The 16,206-nt window shown below is 45.5% G+C and overlaps 1 protein-coding gene and 1 non-coding gene across 3 annotated transcripts in view; both read left to right on the top strand.

Annotated features, from left to right (window-relative positions):
• GOLM2 (golgi membrane protein 2) overlaps positions 1-16,206 on the top strand; it is a 41,334-nt gene that overhangs the window by 4,989 nt on the left and 20,139 nt on the right. For both annotated transcript variants that reach the window (XM_088452822.1, XM_088452821.1), the window contains exons 2-5: positions 11,977-12,031; positions 12,737-12,839; positions 12,928-13,006; positions 14,356-14,491. In XM_088452822.1, coding sequence (XP_088308948.1) covers positions 11,977-12,031; positions 12,737-12,839; positions 12,928-13,006; positions 14,356-14,491 — 373 coding nt within the window. The remainder of the gene's footprint in view (positions 1-11,976; positions 12,032-12,736; positions 12,840-12,927; positions 13,007-14,355; positions 14,492-16,206) is intronic.
• On the top strand, positions 6,004-6,111 carry LOC148482010 (U6 spliceosomal RNA). The gene has a single exon (XR_015871824.1). It is a non-coding gene; the product is annotated as a U6 spliceosomal RNA (small nuclear RNA).

Raw genomic sequence — 16,206 nt, 5'->3', positions numbered from 1 at the left:
GTGGGGATGATAGTCCAGGATGTAGATATTCCAATAATACTAGTATGGGGTTCTTAGACTTTGCACCGGGTACTGTGGGCCTGATTCAGAGCCGGACGCTATTTGCGCTCTCTCGTTCAGAAAAAGTGGCCGGCTATTTAAATTGAGCGCTCGCTCTTTGCGGTCTGTTGACGCCTCTATGTCTGAGTGAGTGAGCGAACAAAATATGCGCTCGCTATTTTGTAAAGACGCCCCCTGGCCGCTCGCATCCTACGTCATCTCCGCTATTTATTTGATTAATCGAGTACATCGAAAGGGGTATGAACTGCTCGCAGTGCTTGTGGTTGGATTTTCCTACCGCAATCATGCGAACATTTCAGGCTAAGAAACAACCAAGTGACGTGGTCGATGACGCTGCTTTGTTAATTATGCACACCCTTAAAACGCCCGTTTTGAGCTTTTGGCACTCCTGCGTTCGGATCACCACTCCCTGTTTTCAAGCACCTTCCCCTGTTACCACCCACAAATGCCTCATTCTGTCACTCAAATTAGCAGGCATTCGCTATTTTGCGAGCACACAGTTTCCGACCGCAATGAATGGTTCGCGCATGCGTATTACAACCCATACGCATGCGCAGTTGTGCGAACATCGCTCGGAGCGAACGAGCGGCCGCTTACGAGCGGCTCTGAATCAGGCCCTGTGATATTACTGTGATAGTGGTGTTTGGTGTTTGTTCCTTATATGTAGCTTTGGAGATTGCTGTTCCTGCGTTACTATGTTCCTCTACTTCTGTACTAGGTGAGTTATCTGCAGTTATGTGGTTGCTTTTCTGCAAAAGTCATCATGGCTGATGGTGCACGCACCATACCATTAACGAAGTTTAAATGAAATAAAAATTGCTTGTTATCTATATGGGGTGGTCTACCTGATAGAGTGCCCATGTCCCCAATACATTGACTGCAAAATTAGAAATATGAAAGAATAGAAGAACTTTTGAGGAATAAAAATAAACAAACTTAAAACACAGTGTTCAAGAACATTTTGCAAGACGCCAAAAGACAGATACTCTTTAAATGTCTATTCGCTAAATATATTTCTGTGGCACTGGTTCACAAAAAGACACTTTAAAGACAATGGGGTAGATGTATTATAGTGGCACGTTAAGTGCCGCTATAACGCTTCCTGCTTCGCCTCTTTACCGAGGCGAAGCAGGAAGCACTACCGGTGAGATGTGTGAACATCTCACCGGCCGGAGAGGGGGAGCGTTAGCTCCCCCCTACGGCGCTACCCGCTACAGACCACATCGCATCAGCCTAGTGCTGATGCGATGTGTGTCAGGCCCGGCCGGCTCCACTGAGCATGCGTGGGAGTATCGCGAGATCCCCGCGTGCAGCCCTGGAGCCGGTAGCCGCCACAGCAGGGACAGCGCTGTCCCTGCTGTGGGTATATTCTAGCGCCAGGCTGTAGCTGTTGATAACGACAGCTACAGCCGGCCGAACGGTCAGACGATCTGACCGTTCGTACATAGCCCAGGCTGTCGGCGCTGCTATCTTGTAGATAGCAGCACCGATAATGACGGGCGCACAGCGCCCCTGTCATTTACCGCCCAGACCCCCGATCATACATCGGGGAGAAACGGTATCAGCGCACATAACGTGCGCTGATACTGTTTCTGGGCTTCATACATCTACCCCAATTTATGATATGGCGTGCTTAACTTTGAGACACGGTTGGATGAAAGTCTTGACTTTCATGTTAAGGAAGGATAGAAAATAGTGAGGTGTGTGTTTAATCCCTTCACTGCTAAGGGTGAGTGGGGCTTGTCCTGCAGATAAAGCTCATGAGTGCAAAAGATTGCCACTCATTCTCAGCAGTGTATAGGACACTGGGGTGAAAGGAAATACAGGTCACAAAGTATTGGATTGGTGAATATTCCCTTATTACACCTAACTATATTTCTCCTTCATCCACTAGGGGACACTGGAGTTCAAGACAGTGGGGTATAGACGGTGGTAGAGCAGAGCCTGGCACTTTAAATAATTCAGAAGTGTGACTGGCTCCTCCCCCTCTATGCCCCATCAGCCCCAGTTTTTAGAATGTGCCCGAGAGAGCCGGTCGCACATCAGGCTGTCTCCAGCCTTTTTCATAGTTTTTAATTTTAATGTTTATTTAACAAGCATTGAGGACAGGCAGGCTGCTTACTGTGGCAGTCTGCCTGCTACGTGGGAGCCGCCGGGAGGGCACCACACGGCTACTGCAGCCTGTGTCCGGTGACCCTGAGGAGGGGGCAATAACAAATTGAGTCATCGGACTCTGCGAGGCCCGCCACTGCTGACACCGGCATGTGTCCGGGTTCCTCGCCGCCCCCTCAGCCCAGCATCCCGGCCGCAGCAGTCCGTAAGTGTATCCCACCACTCCTGACTAGCTGGAGTGGTGGGCCAAAAACGCTGGGCTCAGGAACAAGCGGCTATTACAGCCTCTTTCCCCCTGTCAGTAAACTGGCAGTGTCGGAGCTGCTTATGTGACCCGCCGCTGCACTCTGCAGTCAGCGGCCGGGTCTCTACTAGCCACTAATTCCCCCTCCTATTTAATGAGGGGAGGACCGTCTGGCAGTGAGTCACTATAGGTGCCTCTGTGGAGGAATAATTGTAGCCGCACCGGGGCTTGTACCGTAGAAGCTCCGGCGACGGCATTAACGGGGGGCACTTAGACACCGCTTCAGCGTGGCTGTCTGTAATCTAGCAGCCGCTCAGCGGCTGTCAATTATCACAGCGCCGGTGCTTACAAAGAACACCGGCGCCAAGTTAATCTCCCGCGCGGCTGTTATAGGCGCGCTTAAACAGAGTCAGGCTCTCCCTCCTCTTATAAAGAAGGAGACGCTGCACCGCTGATCATAAAGCGCTGACAGGACATGAGGCGCGCAGTAGTCCTCCCAAAATGAAGATGGGAGGTGTAGCGCCAAATGCCCGCCATTAGCGGGAACGGTAACGAAGTTAGTGCTATTCCTGGTTGTGCGGAGGCGTGGCTGATAGGTCCGGCGGCCATTACTACTCCCGGGGAGCAGGTGCCGCAATTGCTTCTAAGCCTCTCGCTTAGTTGGCGCGCAGGTTTACGCTTGGCAGTGCAGAGAGAGGTCTGGGCCCCTGTAGAGGCTACACCCACTGTAACCTTAAATGCAATTCCGCTGCTGCAGCTAGTACAAGGCATGCCTAATGTAATATGACATGCCTACATGGGGAAGTGTGTGTTTATACATGTATGTATGTGCGGGGCCTTCCTGCATGTGTGTGCATTTGTGTGTGTGTGTGTATGTGTGTGTGCATGCATGCACACACGCATACACATGTGTGTGTATATATATATATATATATATATGTATATAAGTATATAAAATGTCTGTTATTGCCAGTATTGTCTACTGAATTGATGGCGCAGTGGAATACGCTGTGCTGTGTAGAATCTGTTAAAAAAAAAAAAAATGTATATATGTATAATCCCCTGTGCATAGCAGTAGCATATATGGGCAGTGGCAGAATCTAGATAGAACCTAGTTTGGTCTCTATAATAGTATACTGCTAGAATAGATTATGCTGATGCATACTGAGTGAATTACAAACCTACGCACGCAGTGTAGCAGTCTTCCTGCTTACTGAGTTACGCAGCGGCAAGGTCCATATAGAACTTGAATGGTGGTCAGATTCCACAATGAATTGTTAGAAGAGAGAGCACTGCAAAACAGTCGGCCCCATAACTATCCTAACTGCTGCCCTACGTCATTGTGATGTTACTGTGTAGAGGATAGTTATAACCATTTTACGATTGTCTATCTCAAAATGGCTGCAGGAGTCTGTTTGATTAAGTTTTAATCAGTACTCCTAGTAAAGAGCAGCACCTCTACATATCATGGGACCCGCCGGCACTATTATAGAGTGAGTGTCTGGGCCCCTGACACTAGCTCAGGGAGGAACATGCCGCAGCCTAATACAGAGGCTGTGTCCGTGTCACTTGCCCTCCGCATGATCCGCCGATTGATCTATGTCTGTGTCAAATAGGCCTGTATACATCAGTATACTGCACTGAGGTCGTCTCTTTGATTCCCACTTTGAAAAAGCGGGTTCAACTGGAGCTCAACTGGCTCACCCAATAAGGCGAGTACACCAGTGACAGAAGGGTCCCAGGATCAAAACCAGTCTGGGACATCACGCTGTTAAAATATCCAGGCCCCTATGCCGTAGCAGAATGACGGCCACACGCGGCACATGAGCAGTCTCCCTGCGTGGAGGTAAGCCACATGTATGTATATATTTGTTTTTTTTTTTTTTTTATATATATACATAAGCCCTACTTTAGAACATATAAATATGTCTGGAGTGAAGTTTGTCCTGGGCTCAACCAAGGTCTTGGCTCAGTTCATTCCATGGCTCTACCTGTTGCTCATGTTAAATATTATTGTCACCTATTGATCTTGATGTAGGTACGCGTATAGTATCGCTTCTTATCCTTACCGTAAAGGCAGTGGAGGATCTGTTATCAGTTTTGTCTGATACCTAGCATATTTTAAAAGAAGGATCCTGCGATTGGAGACTGGACTCTCCTGATGCGGTAGTTTGGTACTATATCCATATACCGTATATATAATATGGTGGCTCTATAGCCTAGAGTCATGTTCTGCAGCTTACATTGTGATAGTCACAATTCCCTCAGGCATTGCTTCTAGTATGGACCCTATGCATGTCCTGGGGCCTTCTTGTATGTCCACACATGTATATTGTGGAGCAAACTATAGGACTCTAAGAATGCAAGATATATATATATATATATATATATAATATATATATATATAAATAATATAGCATGCTAATCTCCTAGTACAGGAGTCTGACAAGTAAGTTTCCTATATTGGTGCTAACTCTTCCTTTCAAAGAGATTGCCTTCTCATGCAACTATGTTCTCTGGGTGTACGTGTGTATATATACTGATATATTCACATTCTTTGTATGAATATTTACTAATAATTGGGAAAACCTGTTTTTTAACCCTAACTGGGGTTATCGCTACAGATATATCCTTCTTTACCTGGGATAATTAAGGCACTCTATGTCTATGTACAGGTGCCTTTCTCAGTATAGGTTCTAGTACTCAAGATTATTGTTTTGTCAATATCTCAATTAAATAAGGCTATAAAGTGGCCCCTAGATACACTTCATATCAGTACATGGGGAATCCAGGTTCTACACCATCCTCAGGACCGAATTGTTTAAATGACAACAGACTGCAGTTACTGCTCCTGTGCCTGAAGGCCTAGGGCCACCCGCCGAATAGGCGGGGTCAGGCCTGGCTTGATTAGATGGGTGAGTATCAAGTAAATCCTTGGACCTGCGGTTCAATTTTGAATCCTTCACGTTGTGATCACTATAACTTTCAAGGGTCACTGGTGGGGATCCATCATCAAATATGTAATATTTCTGTGTGTATCTTTACCGGTACAAGGTCTTATTTAAATCCGCCTTTTAACTAATATGCACTTCACCATTATAAGTATGAATGTACTGATACACTAGCAGACCGTATTTAGGGTATATGTATAATCTCTATATGTATACACATCCCTAATGTAACAAGCTCAGGTTTAGAGTCCTGTTGTACAAGCTTCTTGTCTCCACTAACATTTTGCTAGTTTTCTACAGTATTTCCTAAGACAACATCGCCAGACTGAAGTCCGTGCTGTAGAGCATTGCTTTTAGCCCACTGAACTACTCTCTATACCTGACGTGACGGGTTGCTGTGAGAGGGAAAAGGTCAGTGACATTCTACATAGCGTCTAGAGGGCTTCTGGTTACTCACAGGTAAGCGGTACCTCACTAATTCCTCGGAAGAGGCTACTATTTCATGCAACCTGGCATTACAAGTCTCCCGTCCGCACCCTAGCTGCAGTCCTAGCAGCCATCCGCTCTCAGGATCAGTTGGCTCTACTACACTTTAGAGCTTTCCTGGCGTGTGGGTGCATAGTTCCAACATTGAGAGTGCTCGCTTCAGCAGCACATTTTCTAAAAATTGGAACGATACAGAGAAGATTTGCATAGCCCCTGCGCAAGGATGACACGCATTTTCGTGAAGCATTCCATACTTAATTGTCACTTTATTCTACTAGAATTTGTTGGAGTTATAAAGGACTGTAGCACTTCTATGGGCTAAGGCACTTCTTTACATTAAAGTGTGCGGTCATTCTGTTCTGCATTGGGAGCCCGATTCCTGTTCAGTATCTTTGAATATTTTCATCACACTGACAGGTACCTGATGGGTACCTTTATGGTTGTCCTAGTTCTCTAGCCTTGCTGTATGGGATGCTTCTATATATATTGGTAGCTCTCCCTGGGTGGCTGTTGCATCCGTGTTTTTTTTTTAACTGCCTGGGTATCCGGGTTGTTTTTCATACTATGTTCGGGCCAGCAGTTTATACTGACTACGCACTTCCATCATGAGGGATGTTGTCTGTTGTTTGGGGTCGTTGCTGTGGTTTTCTTTTCAGGCCGGCACAGGGCGTGTGCCGTATAGTCCCCGCCTGAGGCGCCCCATACACGAGTTTGAGACCCACCCCAAGCGGTAGTGACCTCCCTATAGGCAGGCAACTGATGAGCTGCCAGACACTCTGCCAGTGGTCTGGTATGGGGATTTATTATTGCAGGGTTTCCGTTGCTGTTTGATCTCTCTGTTTCAGAGTGGTGGTACTGCTGTCTGACTCTCTGAAAGAATTGAGACCACAATTCCTTTCAAAACCGACTCTGCCTCATACCCCGTGGGATCTCTATTTGTTGGAGACTTCCTTCCGCTGGTTGACAACCTTGTAGTAGTTGGGCCTTGAGAATGGTCCAGGGCGACTGTTCGGTCTTCACTTTTTCCTCCCTGTATACTCTTGTTAGGAGTCTGTGGATAGGATCAGCTCTGTATCTGTAAATTGGTATTCTTATACGTATATCTATATGTATTCTGTCCAGCACTGCTGGAGGTCTGCTGTCGGCGACTTATACAGCTTCCTATGTTCGACTATGGTTCGGACTTGGTCTGTTTTCAGCTGGGTTTATGCTGCTTTTGATGTTTTCATCTGCGGGTGTTCTTTCGCTAGCTGTTGTTCCATTCGAATTACGCTGTAAGTTGTGGAATTTCTGTGGTTGTTTAGCAGGGAGTTTTGATTGTCTCTTCTGCTCTGCGACACTTGATCCTCAGCTCTTGCCTTTCCATTGAGCCTACGGTTCTTGGCGATCCTGGTTTTCGGTTTTGCCAAAGGGTCTGCAAGTTCTCCGCGCTTCCCACCCGGGAGGTTGGCTTTGGGACGTCCCCACTGTCTTGAACTCCAGTGTCCCCTAGTGGATGAAGGAGAAAACAGGATTTTGGTACTTACCGATAAATCCCTTTCTCCGATTCCACAGGGGACACTGGACGCCCGCCCAGCGCTGCGTACCTGCCGTGTTTTTTTAGTTCCTTATATGGTTGTGTGACTGCATGTGTTCCCTGCAGTGGGTTCCTCGGTTCTCCTTCAGTCGGTATTGTTCCGTTCTGTGTTCATCTCCTTCTCCTCATTTTCCTATTGTCCTCCGTCTCCTCTCGGGCTCAGTTCTTAAACTGGGGCTGATGGGGCATAGAGGGGGAGGAGCCAGTCACACTTCTGAATTATTTAAAGTGCCAGGCTCTGCTCTACCACCGTCTATACCCCACTGTCTTGAACTCCAGTGTCCCCTGTGGAATCGGAGAAAGGGATTTATCGGTAAGTACCAAAATCCTGTTTTTCAAACACAGCCTGTAAATTGTCAGGAGCTGATTGGTTGGTACTTTATCTCTCTCCCAGGCTTAGTGCATAGACCCCCAAGTGCTGTAATTGCATAAATCAAAAGAAGGCTGTACTCCAATCCTTTTATTTATTTATTTTGTTTCAGTGCCTTGCAGATGTCTTATGGCCTTGTTAATATTTTGGATTCAAAAGTATAATAAGCTGTAGTATAAATGTTTCCTCTACCCCCAGCTTCACTGTGCTCCTGACTGCTACTGTATTTCTGCCTGGACACCATTGGTGTAGCAGTGTGAGAGAGGCGATGAGAGAAGGAGTACGATATAGGCACCACAATAACAGTTTTCTCTTGGCTAGACAAGTTCGGCGTCCATCCAGCCAAATACCAGCTGTCATTTGTACCTGCACTCCAGTACTTTGGCTCTCTCACAGTAACTAACTGCTCAGTAGAGGTTCCATCACATGGTAGCTAAGGCATCCTGAGCAATGAGGGCAGGTGATCCCACCAATAGCGTAATGGAAAAGGAGGGAGTTGTGGAAAATGCAATTAATGTTTTCTTTGTACAGTCTGGAAGCAGATTTAAGATATGTCTGTGTCCCATTTGTCTGCCCTTTGTCAGTTGTGTTTGGTGAAAGCCTGGGCTTTGGGCAATGCCCCATGCTGTGCTATTGTTGAGCTTATCACACAGATAGCATTGAGAGGACATTGTAAATAATGCAAACAGGGTGTAACTAGCCATACCAGTCCCAGATGAGTGTGCCTTTACCTAGTACATAGCTTCATAATAAGTTTATCTAGGCATTTATGTGACGTGGAAAATGAGGCTAAAATTAATTCTGACTAATGTGCCAGGCAGATTGCTGATGCAGTTAGTATCTTGCTTATTGTATAATCACTAGGGATGGAGCAGGCACTATTGTGGGTATGACTTTATGCTGGTGCGTAATATCACTGTGGGGCCCAGACCTTTCTAGCAATATCTCAAGGTTTAGTAACACATTTTACCTGAATTGGGGTGTGTGGTTATTTTTATTATAATCCTATTGCATGGCGTTCTGTGTGTTCCTTTTGCTTGCCCAAAGTGCCAGATCTGTGCAGTGTATCCCATCATGTGTTACCAAACTAGTCCCAGATCGAATCATGTGGATTAAACTAAAGGAACTGTGTTTTAGGGCTGCATTCAATTTGAAGCGAAAACTCGTTATCGGTGATAATTTATCGCCGATAATGTCATTTTCGCCTGTTTCAATTATCCCGTATTCAATTTCAAAGACTTTCGCTGGTGCGAAAAGTCTTTGTTAAAAAACGGGGATAAGTTTTCGCCATGTTTTACATGGCGAAAAAAAGTGCAGAATTGGGGTTTAGGGGTGCAGGCTTAAAAAAAAAAAATAGCCTGCACCCCTGGGAGTGTCCGTTTAAAAGTTGTGTAAAAAAAAAAAAAAAAAAAAAATTGTCAGGACACCCCAAAAAATGTACTTTAGTTTTGGGGGCAAAGAAAAACATGTTGGGGGACAAACTTCTAAACTAGCGCAATTTATTCCTGAGGGGTCCCCATGTATGCGGCAGGTGTTTTCTTCATTGCTGCTGGTAGCGGCATGTACATTTTTGAAGAATTTTTAAAAACCATTTAAGGGACTTAAAAATATGCTTGCACCCATTTTCATGTACCCCAAATTTGATGAAAGTAGTTTTTTTTTTGGCCAAAAAAAGCTAAGTGCTATTCTGCACCCCTTCTTCACAGGCGCATTTATGCACCTGCCGCGGCTATTTAAAACCCCTGTTTACCTTCAGCAGGCAAAAACGGGGGTACCCATAGTGATCCCCCATGTCTGGACATCTGTAGGGGGGGTCGAAGGAACATTTCCCGAAAATTCCCTGATCTTTTTCGATACTTACCCTTACGCCGGGTCCCGTTTTCACACAATCTAATTGAATAAGGGGATAAAGCGGGCACGCACCTGATACTTTATCCCCGAAAAAACGGCGATGAGAGCACATAGTCAGACTCTGACTTTCCGCCCCATATTGAATACGGGCCATGGTCTCTCTAAGCCGGGCATGTGTGGTGTGGAATAAAAAAAAGGCAAATAAAAATTAGCAGAAAGTTAGTGTAAGTGTTTTTGTTCAGCATGGCGCTACAGCCATTTCTTTTGTCACTTTTCAATGCGCTGCAAACAATTGATAGCTGTATTATTGCTATGTAGCTGATAATGCTGTCTATAACTTAGGTCAGTTGTTCTTAAACTCAGGGCCTGATTCAGACCCGGACGCTATTTGTGGCCGCTCGCTGGCTAAAAGGGGCCGGCTATTTAAATCATGTGCTCGCACTGCGTCGTGTAAAGCCGACCACTAAGTAATAGCGAGCGGCCGCACTATGCACTCGCACCTCTATGAAGACGCCCCTTTACCACTCGCAACACACGTCATCTCCGGCAGTTGTAGGATTAATCGGGAACATCGAGAGCCATCGGAGCTGCTCGCATCGTTTGTGGTAGCCTTTTCCCACCACAACATTGTAAGCAGTTCAGGCTAAAATACAACCCAGTCACGTGTGTAATGACGCTACTTTTCTAATTATGCACATCCATTAAACGCCGTTCTGACGGTCGGGCACGCCTGTGTTCGCGCATCCACACCCCCGTTTACAAGCACCTTCCCCTGTCACCACCCACAAATCTGTCACTCAAAATATCGTCCCAACTGCGGGCTACAGGCGAGCACTTTCCCATCGCAATGACTGGTTTTCACACGCGCATTGCGACTCATATGCATGTGCAGATTGCGTAAAATCTCTCAATGCAAGCGCAGCATAGCGTCCGGGTCTGAATCAGGCCATCAGTCCTCAGGATACCACACAGTTAATTTTCTCCAGGTCACCCAGCAGGTGCACAGGTGTATTCATTACTCACTGACACATTTTAAAGGATCCACTGGTGGAGCTAATTATTTCCCTTGCGATTCTGTGAGGAGACATGGAAAACATGTACTGTTTGGGGTCCTGAGGACCGAGTTTGTGAACCTGTGGCTTAGATAACAGAGGCCCAGGACTGCTATTCCTACCTACTAAAGAGAATGGTGTGTGAAAAAAGTGTTTATGAAGTAGATCAGGATTGAAGTGTAATAATTGTAGTACCACATATTAGGGTAAATGATCGGGTGCGGGGTGCAGACGTCGGCGATGTTTTAAAGTAGCAGTTCTTTAACAGGCAAAACCAGATTGATTTTGCCTGTTAAAGAACTGCCACTTTAAAACATCATGCACGGGACTCGCCGATGTCAGAGCTCCGCGGTATGCGTTTATGATGCTGGCGGTCGCTGTGCCGACCGCCGGCATCTCCACCACAGAATCCCAGCGAGGGTTAATTAACCTAAGCCGGGAGACTGACATCCCGATCAAAGGGATGCCGGGCGCCAAGAGCAGACAGCCGTGGGGGGGGGGGTTAGGTTTAGGGTTCCAGGGGGGGACTTAGGGTTAGGCACCCCTCCCCGGAGGTTAGGTTTAGGCTAGGGGGAGGGAGGGTTAGGGTTAGGCACCCCCCTGGGGGACTTAGGGTTAGATGGCGGGGAAAGGGGGGATTAGGGTTAGGCACAGGGAGGGGGAGGTTAGGGTTAGGCATCCTAAACTAGGGTTAGGGGGTAGATTAGGTTGGATAATACTTACCTTTCGCACGATCGGGATTTCCTTCCACGTCGGGCTGGCGCTGCCGGGATTTGAACCGCCGGCCATGCGGCCTTTTCCACACCGACAGCATTGATGTACACAGCATATAGTTTACTATGAGAGAATGTCTGCAGCATATTTCTTGCATATGCCACAGGCTGTACATATGGACAGCTGGTGGAGCACAACATTAAAATAAGTATCTCTCTATCCTGCTATATTTTTCCAGGGGTTTATGGAACTCAGTCTGGGAAAACGGTCACCTGGACGAGCCAGAATTTTGTGGATCAAGCATCACGGCTCTTGTATAGACATATGACCTGAATACACACAGCAGTTCTAAATGAGTAAAGATGAGAGACCTTAACAGGACATTTATTACATAACGCTATATTGTACTGGAATACATTTTTGTATAATCCAATGTTCTAAATAGTCGCTAATCTTCACTCTGACTATTAGCTTTGGGTAGTCACAAGCAGATGATCATGACTGCGTAATACTGGCGCAGCGGCAGGCTTACTGTATTAATATTTCTGTCTTGCTTTCAGGAGAAGCTGCTGGCTAATGTGTCACTCCAGATGGCAGATGGCAGTCGTTTCAAGGGTAAGAGGAACACACACAGCCTGGTATAGCCATATCAATAGGTCAGTCCCCATTAAAATGATCTGTCTGCATTCGTGCAACAATGGCCGATCCCTATATACGGCGACAATGAAATGCACTCATCTTTCCAACGTTATGTAATATTGACATGTAAAGCCTGCTGTTACACAGCTGCTGCTTCAGTACTGTGATGCCATTATGCTCCTTTATCAGATATGGTGCCCACATCCTATCACTTCATCCAAAAGTGGAATGAAAGGATTATTATTCAGCTTGAACAAGATCTGCCTATTCGCGTGTCTGGTTGATAGACTAGGTCACGCATGGCTGTGTTGCAGGCTATTGGTGTGGTTGGAAGATAGCTGTCGTCTTCCACCATCCACAGTAATAATCCTAGTGATTTAAATAGGATCATTTTCTAGCACTGCAGTCATTTTGAGGCCAAACACACTGTAATATTAAGCAGTTGTCAGATTAGCTGCTCTATTAAATAGTTTGGTCAGCTTTTAGATGTGTTCTATAATGTTTGGGCCGGTATTGTTTAATAGATGTAAAATGAAGTGCATGGTCATAGCAGCTAGAAGAAGTTGTCATGCACATTTCTGGTAACCTGTAACTCATTGGCCACTTATTGTGCATATGTCCAGGAAGGATCTGCCCTTCTCTCTGCACCTTCTCCTTTATAGTCTGCTGCTGTTTTCACAGAACAGTTACATGAGCTACGTCAAGAGTTTCTGCGACAGGAGGACCAGCTGCATGAGTACAAGAACAATTACACCCTGCTTCAGAAGGCACTAAAGGAAGAGAGGTTGGAACATAATCTTTAATTAACTGCACTAGTGACATGGTTACTTTGCGTTTTGGAGAACCCACTAATCGTGTGATGTTCACATTAGCCAACAGTGTACGAAACAGCTGGAAGATCAGAAGTATGAATATTTTGAGAACATTAAGAAACTTCAAATAGCGGACAAGGTGAGACACAGAAAATGTTATATGATTGTCATGCACAACCTGCATGTTATTGTTTTGTAGATACACAGATCTTTTACTTGCTCAGAGGTGGACTAGGATTTAAGTACTTTTGGCAGAGTGGAAACACCGAGGACCTCATTCAGACCCGCTCGCAAGCGCCTATGCTCTCGCAAGCGGGTCGATGGCTAGGCCCAGTGCACGCGCAGCGGCTGCAGTGCGCGTGCGCAAGCCCCGGAGCAAGTGACAAATTCACTCGCTCCGGGGCTCGCTACAAAAGGGGTGGATGTCGATGTTGATCGACGGCTCGCCCAGTTTCGTAGGTGGGGATGGGGGGTGGCCGGGCAAACGGAGGCGTTCCTGAAGGAACGCCTGCCGTTTGTAGGCGACCCTACTGACATTAGCAGTGATGTCAGTAGGTAGGTTCCTGCTCTGTTAGAGCAGGAAGCTACCTGGTGCTTGCAAGAGACGAGACTCGACCGCAAGAAGCGGCCGCCCTCATTCAGAGCGAGCGCTCGCATTTCGCGAGCGACTCTGAATGAGGTCCTGAGTCTTTAGAGATGCCCCCCATCTCCACTTTAACTTCATTTTAATTGTCTTTAAGTTGTCTTGCCCTGTAAAATTTTTTGTATTTTTGCACTGTACAGTAAACCGAAGTGCGATTGTGCACTTGTACAGTGCCTGGCAAGGGACAGCCTCTCTCTGCCAATTCAACGTCTGCTTCCCCATTACAACATTAGGCTAGCTGGTGCACCTGTACAGTGCCTGGCAAATGATAGCCTCTCTCCGTCCATTTAATGTCTGCTTCCCCATTACAACATTATTAGGCTCGCTGGTGCACCACCTGTACAGTGCATGGCAAGGGACAGCTGCTGTCCACCCATTTAATATCTACTTCCCCATTACAACAACATTAGGCTCGCTGGTGCACCACCTGTACAGTGCCTGGCAAGGGACAGCCGCTCTCTGCCAATTCAACGTCTGCTGCCCCACATACATTGCTTTATTTTTTTATTTTCTTATTAGCACATTAATGTTTGTTACAGCAGACGAGATGCTGCGATGGATAATGTGCTCTACAGCGTAATATTACAAGAAGGATCCTAACAAACCTAATATTTATCTGGGGATTCAGCTGAACACGGGATTTTTTCTTAAAAATGTGGCTAATTATCCTCATTCTGTTTACCACAATATTTAATTACTCAGGAAACAGGACTACAGCTCCCAGAACCAAAAATAAAGCAACCTATTTTATCATTTTAGCCCTTCTGCTGTATTTTAATTAAGGTTGAAATGTGGTTCTATATTTGTGCTGCCATGATGAGTAAACTATGTAATGTTCCCTGCAGGAGAATGCAGAGAAATCACCAAGCAAGGTGGCAGGAGCTGAAGCTGACCCTGAGAACAAGATGCAGACGATAGCCACTATAGCTATAGACGATCATGTGGAAAACCCTTCCAGTAACCGCCTGAACTACGAGAGAGGTATAGAAATGTGTTCCCAGCTGTATATTTCCTGCTGTGTTCCTCTAAGGCAGTGGTTCCCAAACTTTATTGAATCACGGCACTCTAGAGCAATGGTGTCAAACTCGGGCCCTCCAGCTGCAGTGGAACTACACATCCCAGCATGCAGTGCCACAGTTTTGCTATTAGGGCATGCTAAAACTGTGGCAGGGCTTGCTGGGATATGTAGTCCCACAAAAGCTGAAGGGCCTGAGTTTGACACCACTGCTCTAGAGTATCAGCATTGTTTTCATGGCACCCCTAAGCCAAAGGTTTGTTATTGAGAAATTCAGAATAGTAGTAAAGTGAAGTAAATTGTGCTTACCTGCCATCCTTCGGTTCAGGTGTGTAGTGGTGGTGGACAGGTTTGTGCTTCTGTTTGTCCGTATAGTTACATTACATTGACCATAAATAATTTGCTTTGGTGCTGGACCACCAACCTGAGGCACCTCTGTAAGTGTGCCACGGCGGACAGTTTAGGAACCACTGCTCTAGGGTGATTGCTTCCTCCTTCTAAACATTGTGGCTTTGTCATTTGTCATAACAAAACTCACCTGAGCATACTGTAAGTGACATGTGGTGTGGAAAGGTCAATGAAAATTATTTAGACTTGTCAGTCTAAAAATGACTAAGATCCCCCCCAAATTATATCTCATACACCCAGTAAGTGTAGAGTTTATACAAAGGCAAGCCTATTTTGCACATTAATCAGCAAAGACGACAAGACCCAACATTACAAAATTGTGTTTAATATGATTAGAAAGTCACAATACTTATTGTATAAAACAAGCATAACAAATTGCTATACACAAATATAAGTGCAGAACAGGTTTTTAAAATGAAATGGAAATAAAAAATGATAGTCATGACACTAAAGGCGCACATCCACTAGTCGATATTAATGAGCAATTGAACGATAACAACATCGTAATCGTGCACAAATCGTACATTGTAATGTTGGAAACGACCAGCGATGCGCGCTCCCGCTGGTTGTTTCTGACATCAATCATAGTCTGAACATGCCAGTCAATCTGCCGATAACGACAGATTGACCATGTTCAGGGATGAGGGAGGGTGCCTGCACAGAACGATATATCGTTCAGTGTAGGCACTGCACATTTTAATGAATGATATCGTTATCGTTCAGTCCTTCATTAGTCGCCTAGTGGATGTGCCCCTTTAACAGGTGAACTAGCAATCCCTAAAATGATTTTTCTTTTTTTTTCTTTTTTATTTAAAGCAGCCATCCTTGCCAGCCCCCTCCATGATCTCTGTGAGACCACTTAAAAAAGTGATTGCTGTGTAAATTTGTTAAGTTTTATGACCCTTGCTGTTCAAACACACTTCCTATAATATGTTCTGTAACTAAGAACTCTTCTGGAACAGGACTGAGATATATAATATTATACCTATTAAACAAGTTATGGTAACATTAGTAATATTATATGGAAGATGCCTTTTAGATCTTCTTTAGGAGACTAGTATTTATCAGTGATACATATCATGGGACTAATTCCACTGGTTACAGATTTGCACAAAGTATTTTATGGATCATACAAATTATTATCATGATGTAGTTTACCTACAGGAGATGTATCAGCATTTATTAACCCCTAGTGTACTTATATCCTGTTCATTCTTATGTCAATAACCACTTAAGGAATCAGGACCACTGAAATATATTGTTCTTATTCCTG

This window comes from Taudactylus pleione, unplaced genomic scaffold, assembly GCF_031769625.1.
Source record: "Taudactylus pleione unplaced genomic scaffold, aTauple2 ptg000556l, whole genome shotgun sequence".
Taxonomy (NCBI): Eukaryota; Metazoa; Chordata; class Amphibia; order Anura; family Myobatrachidae; genus Taudactylus; species Taudactylus pleione.
This window is presented reverse-complemented; position numbering and strand designations above follow the sequence as displayed.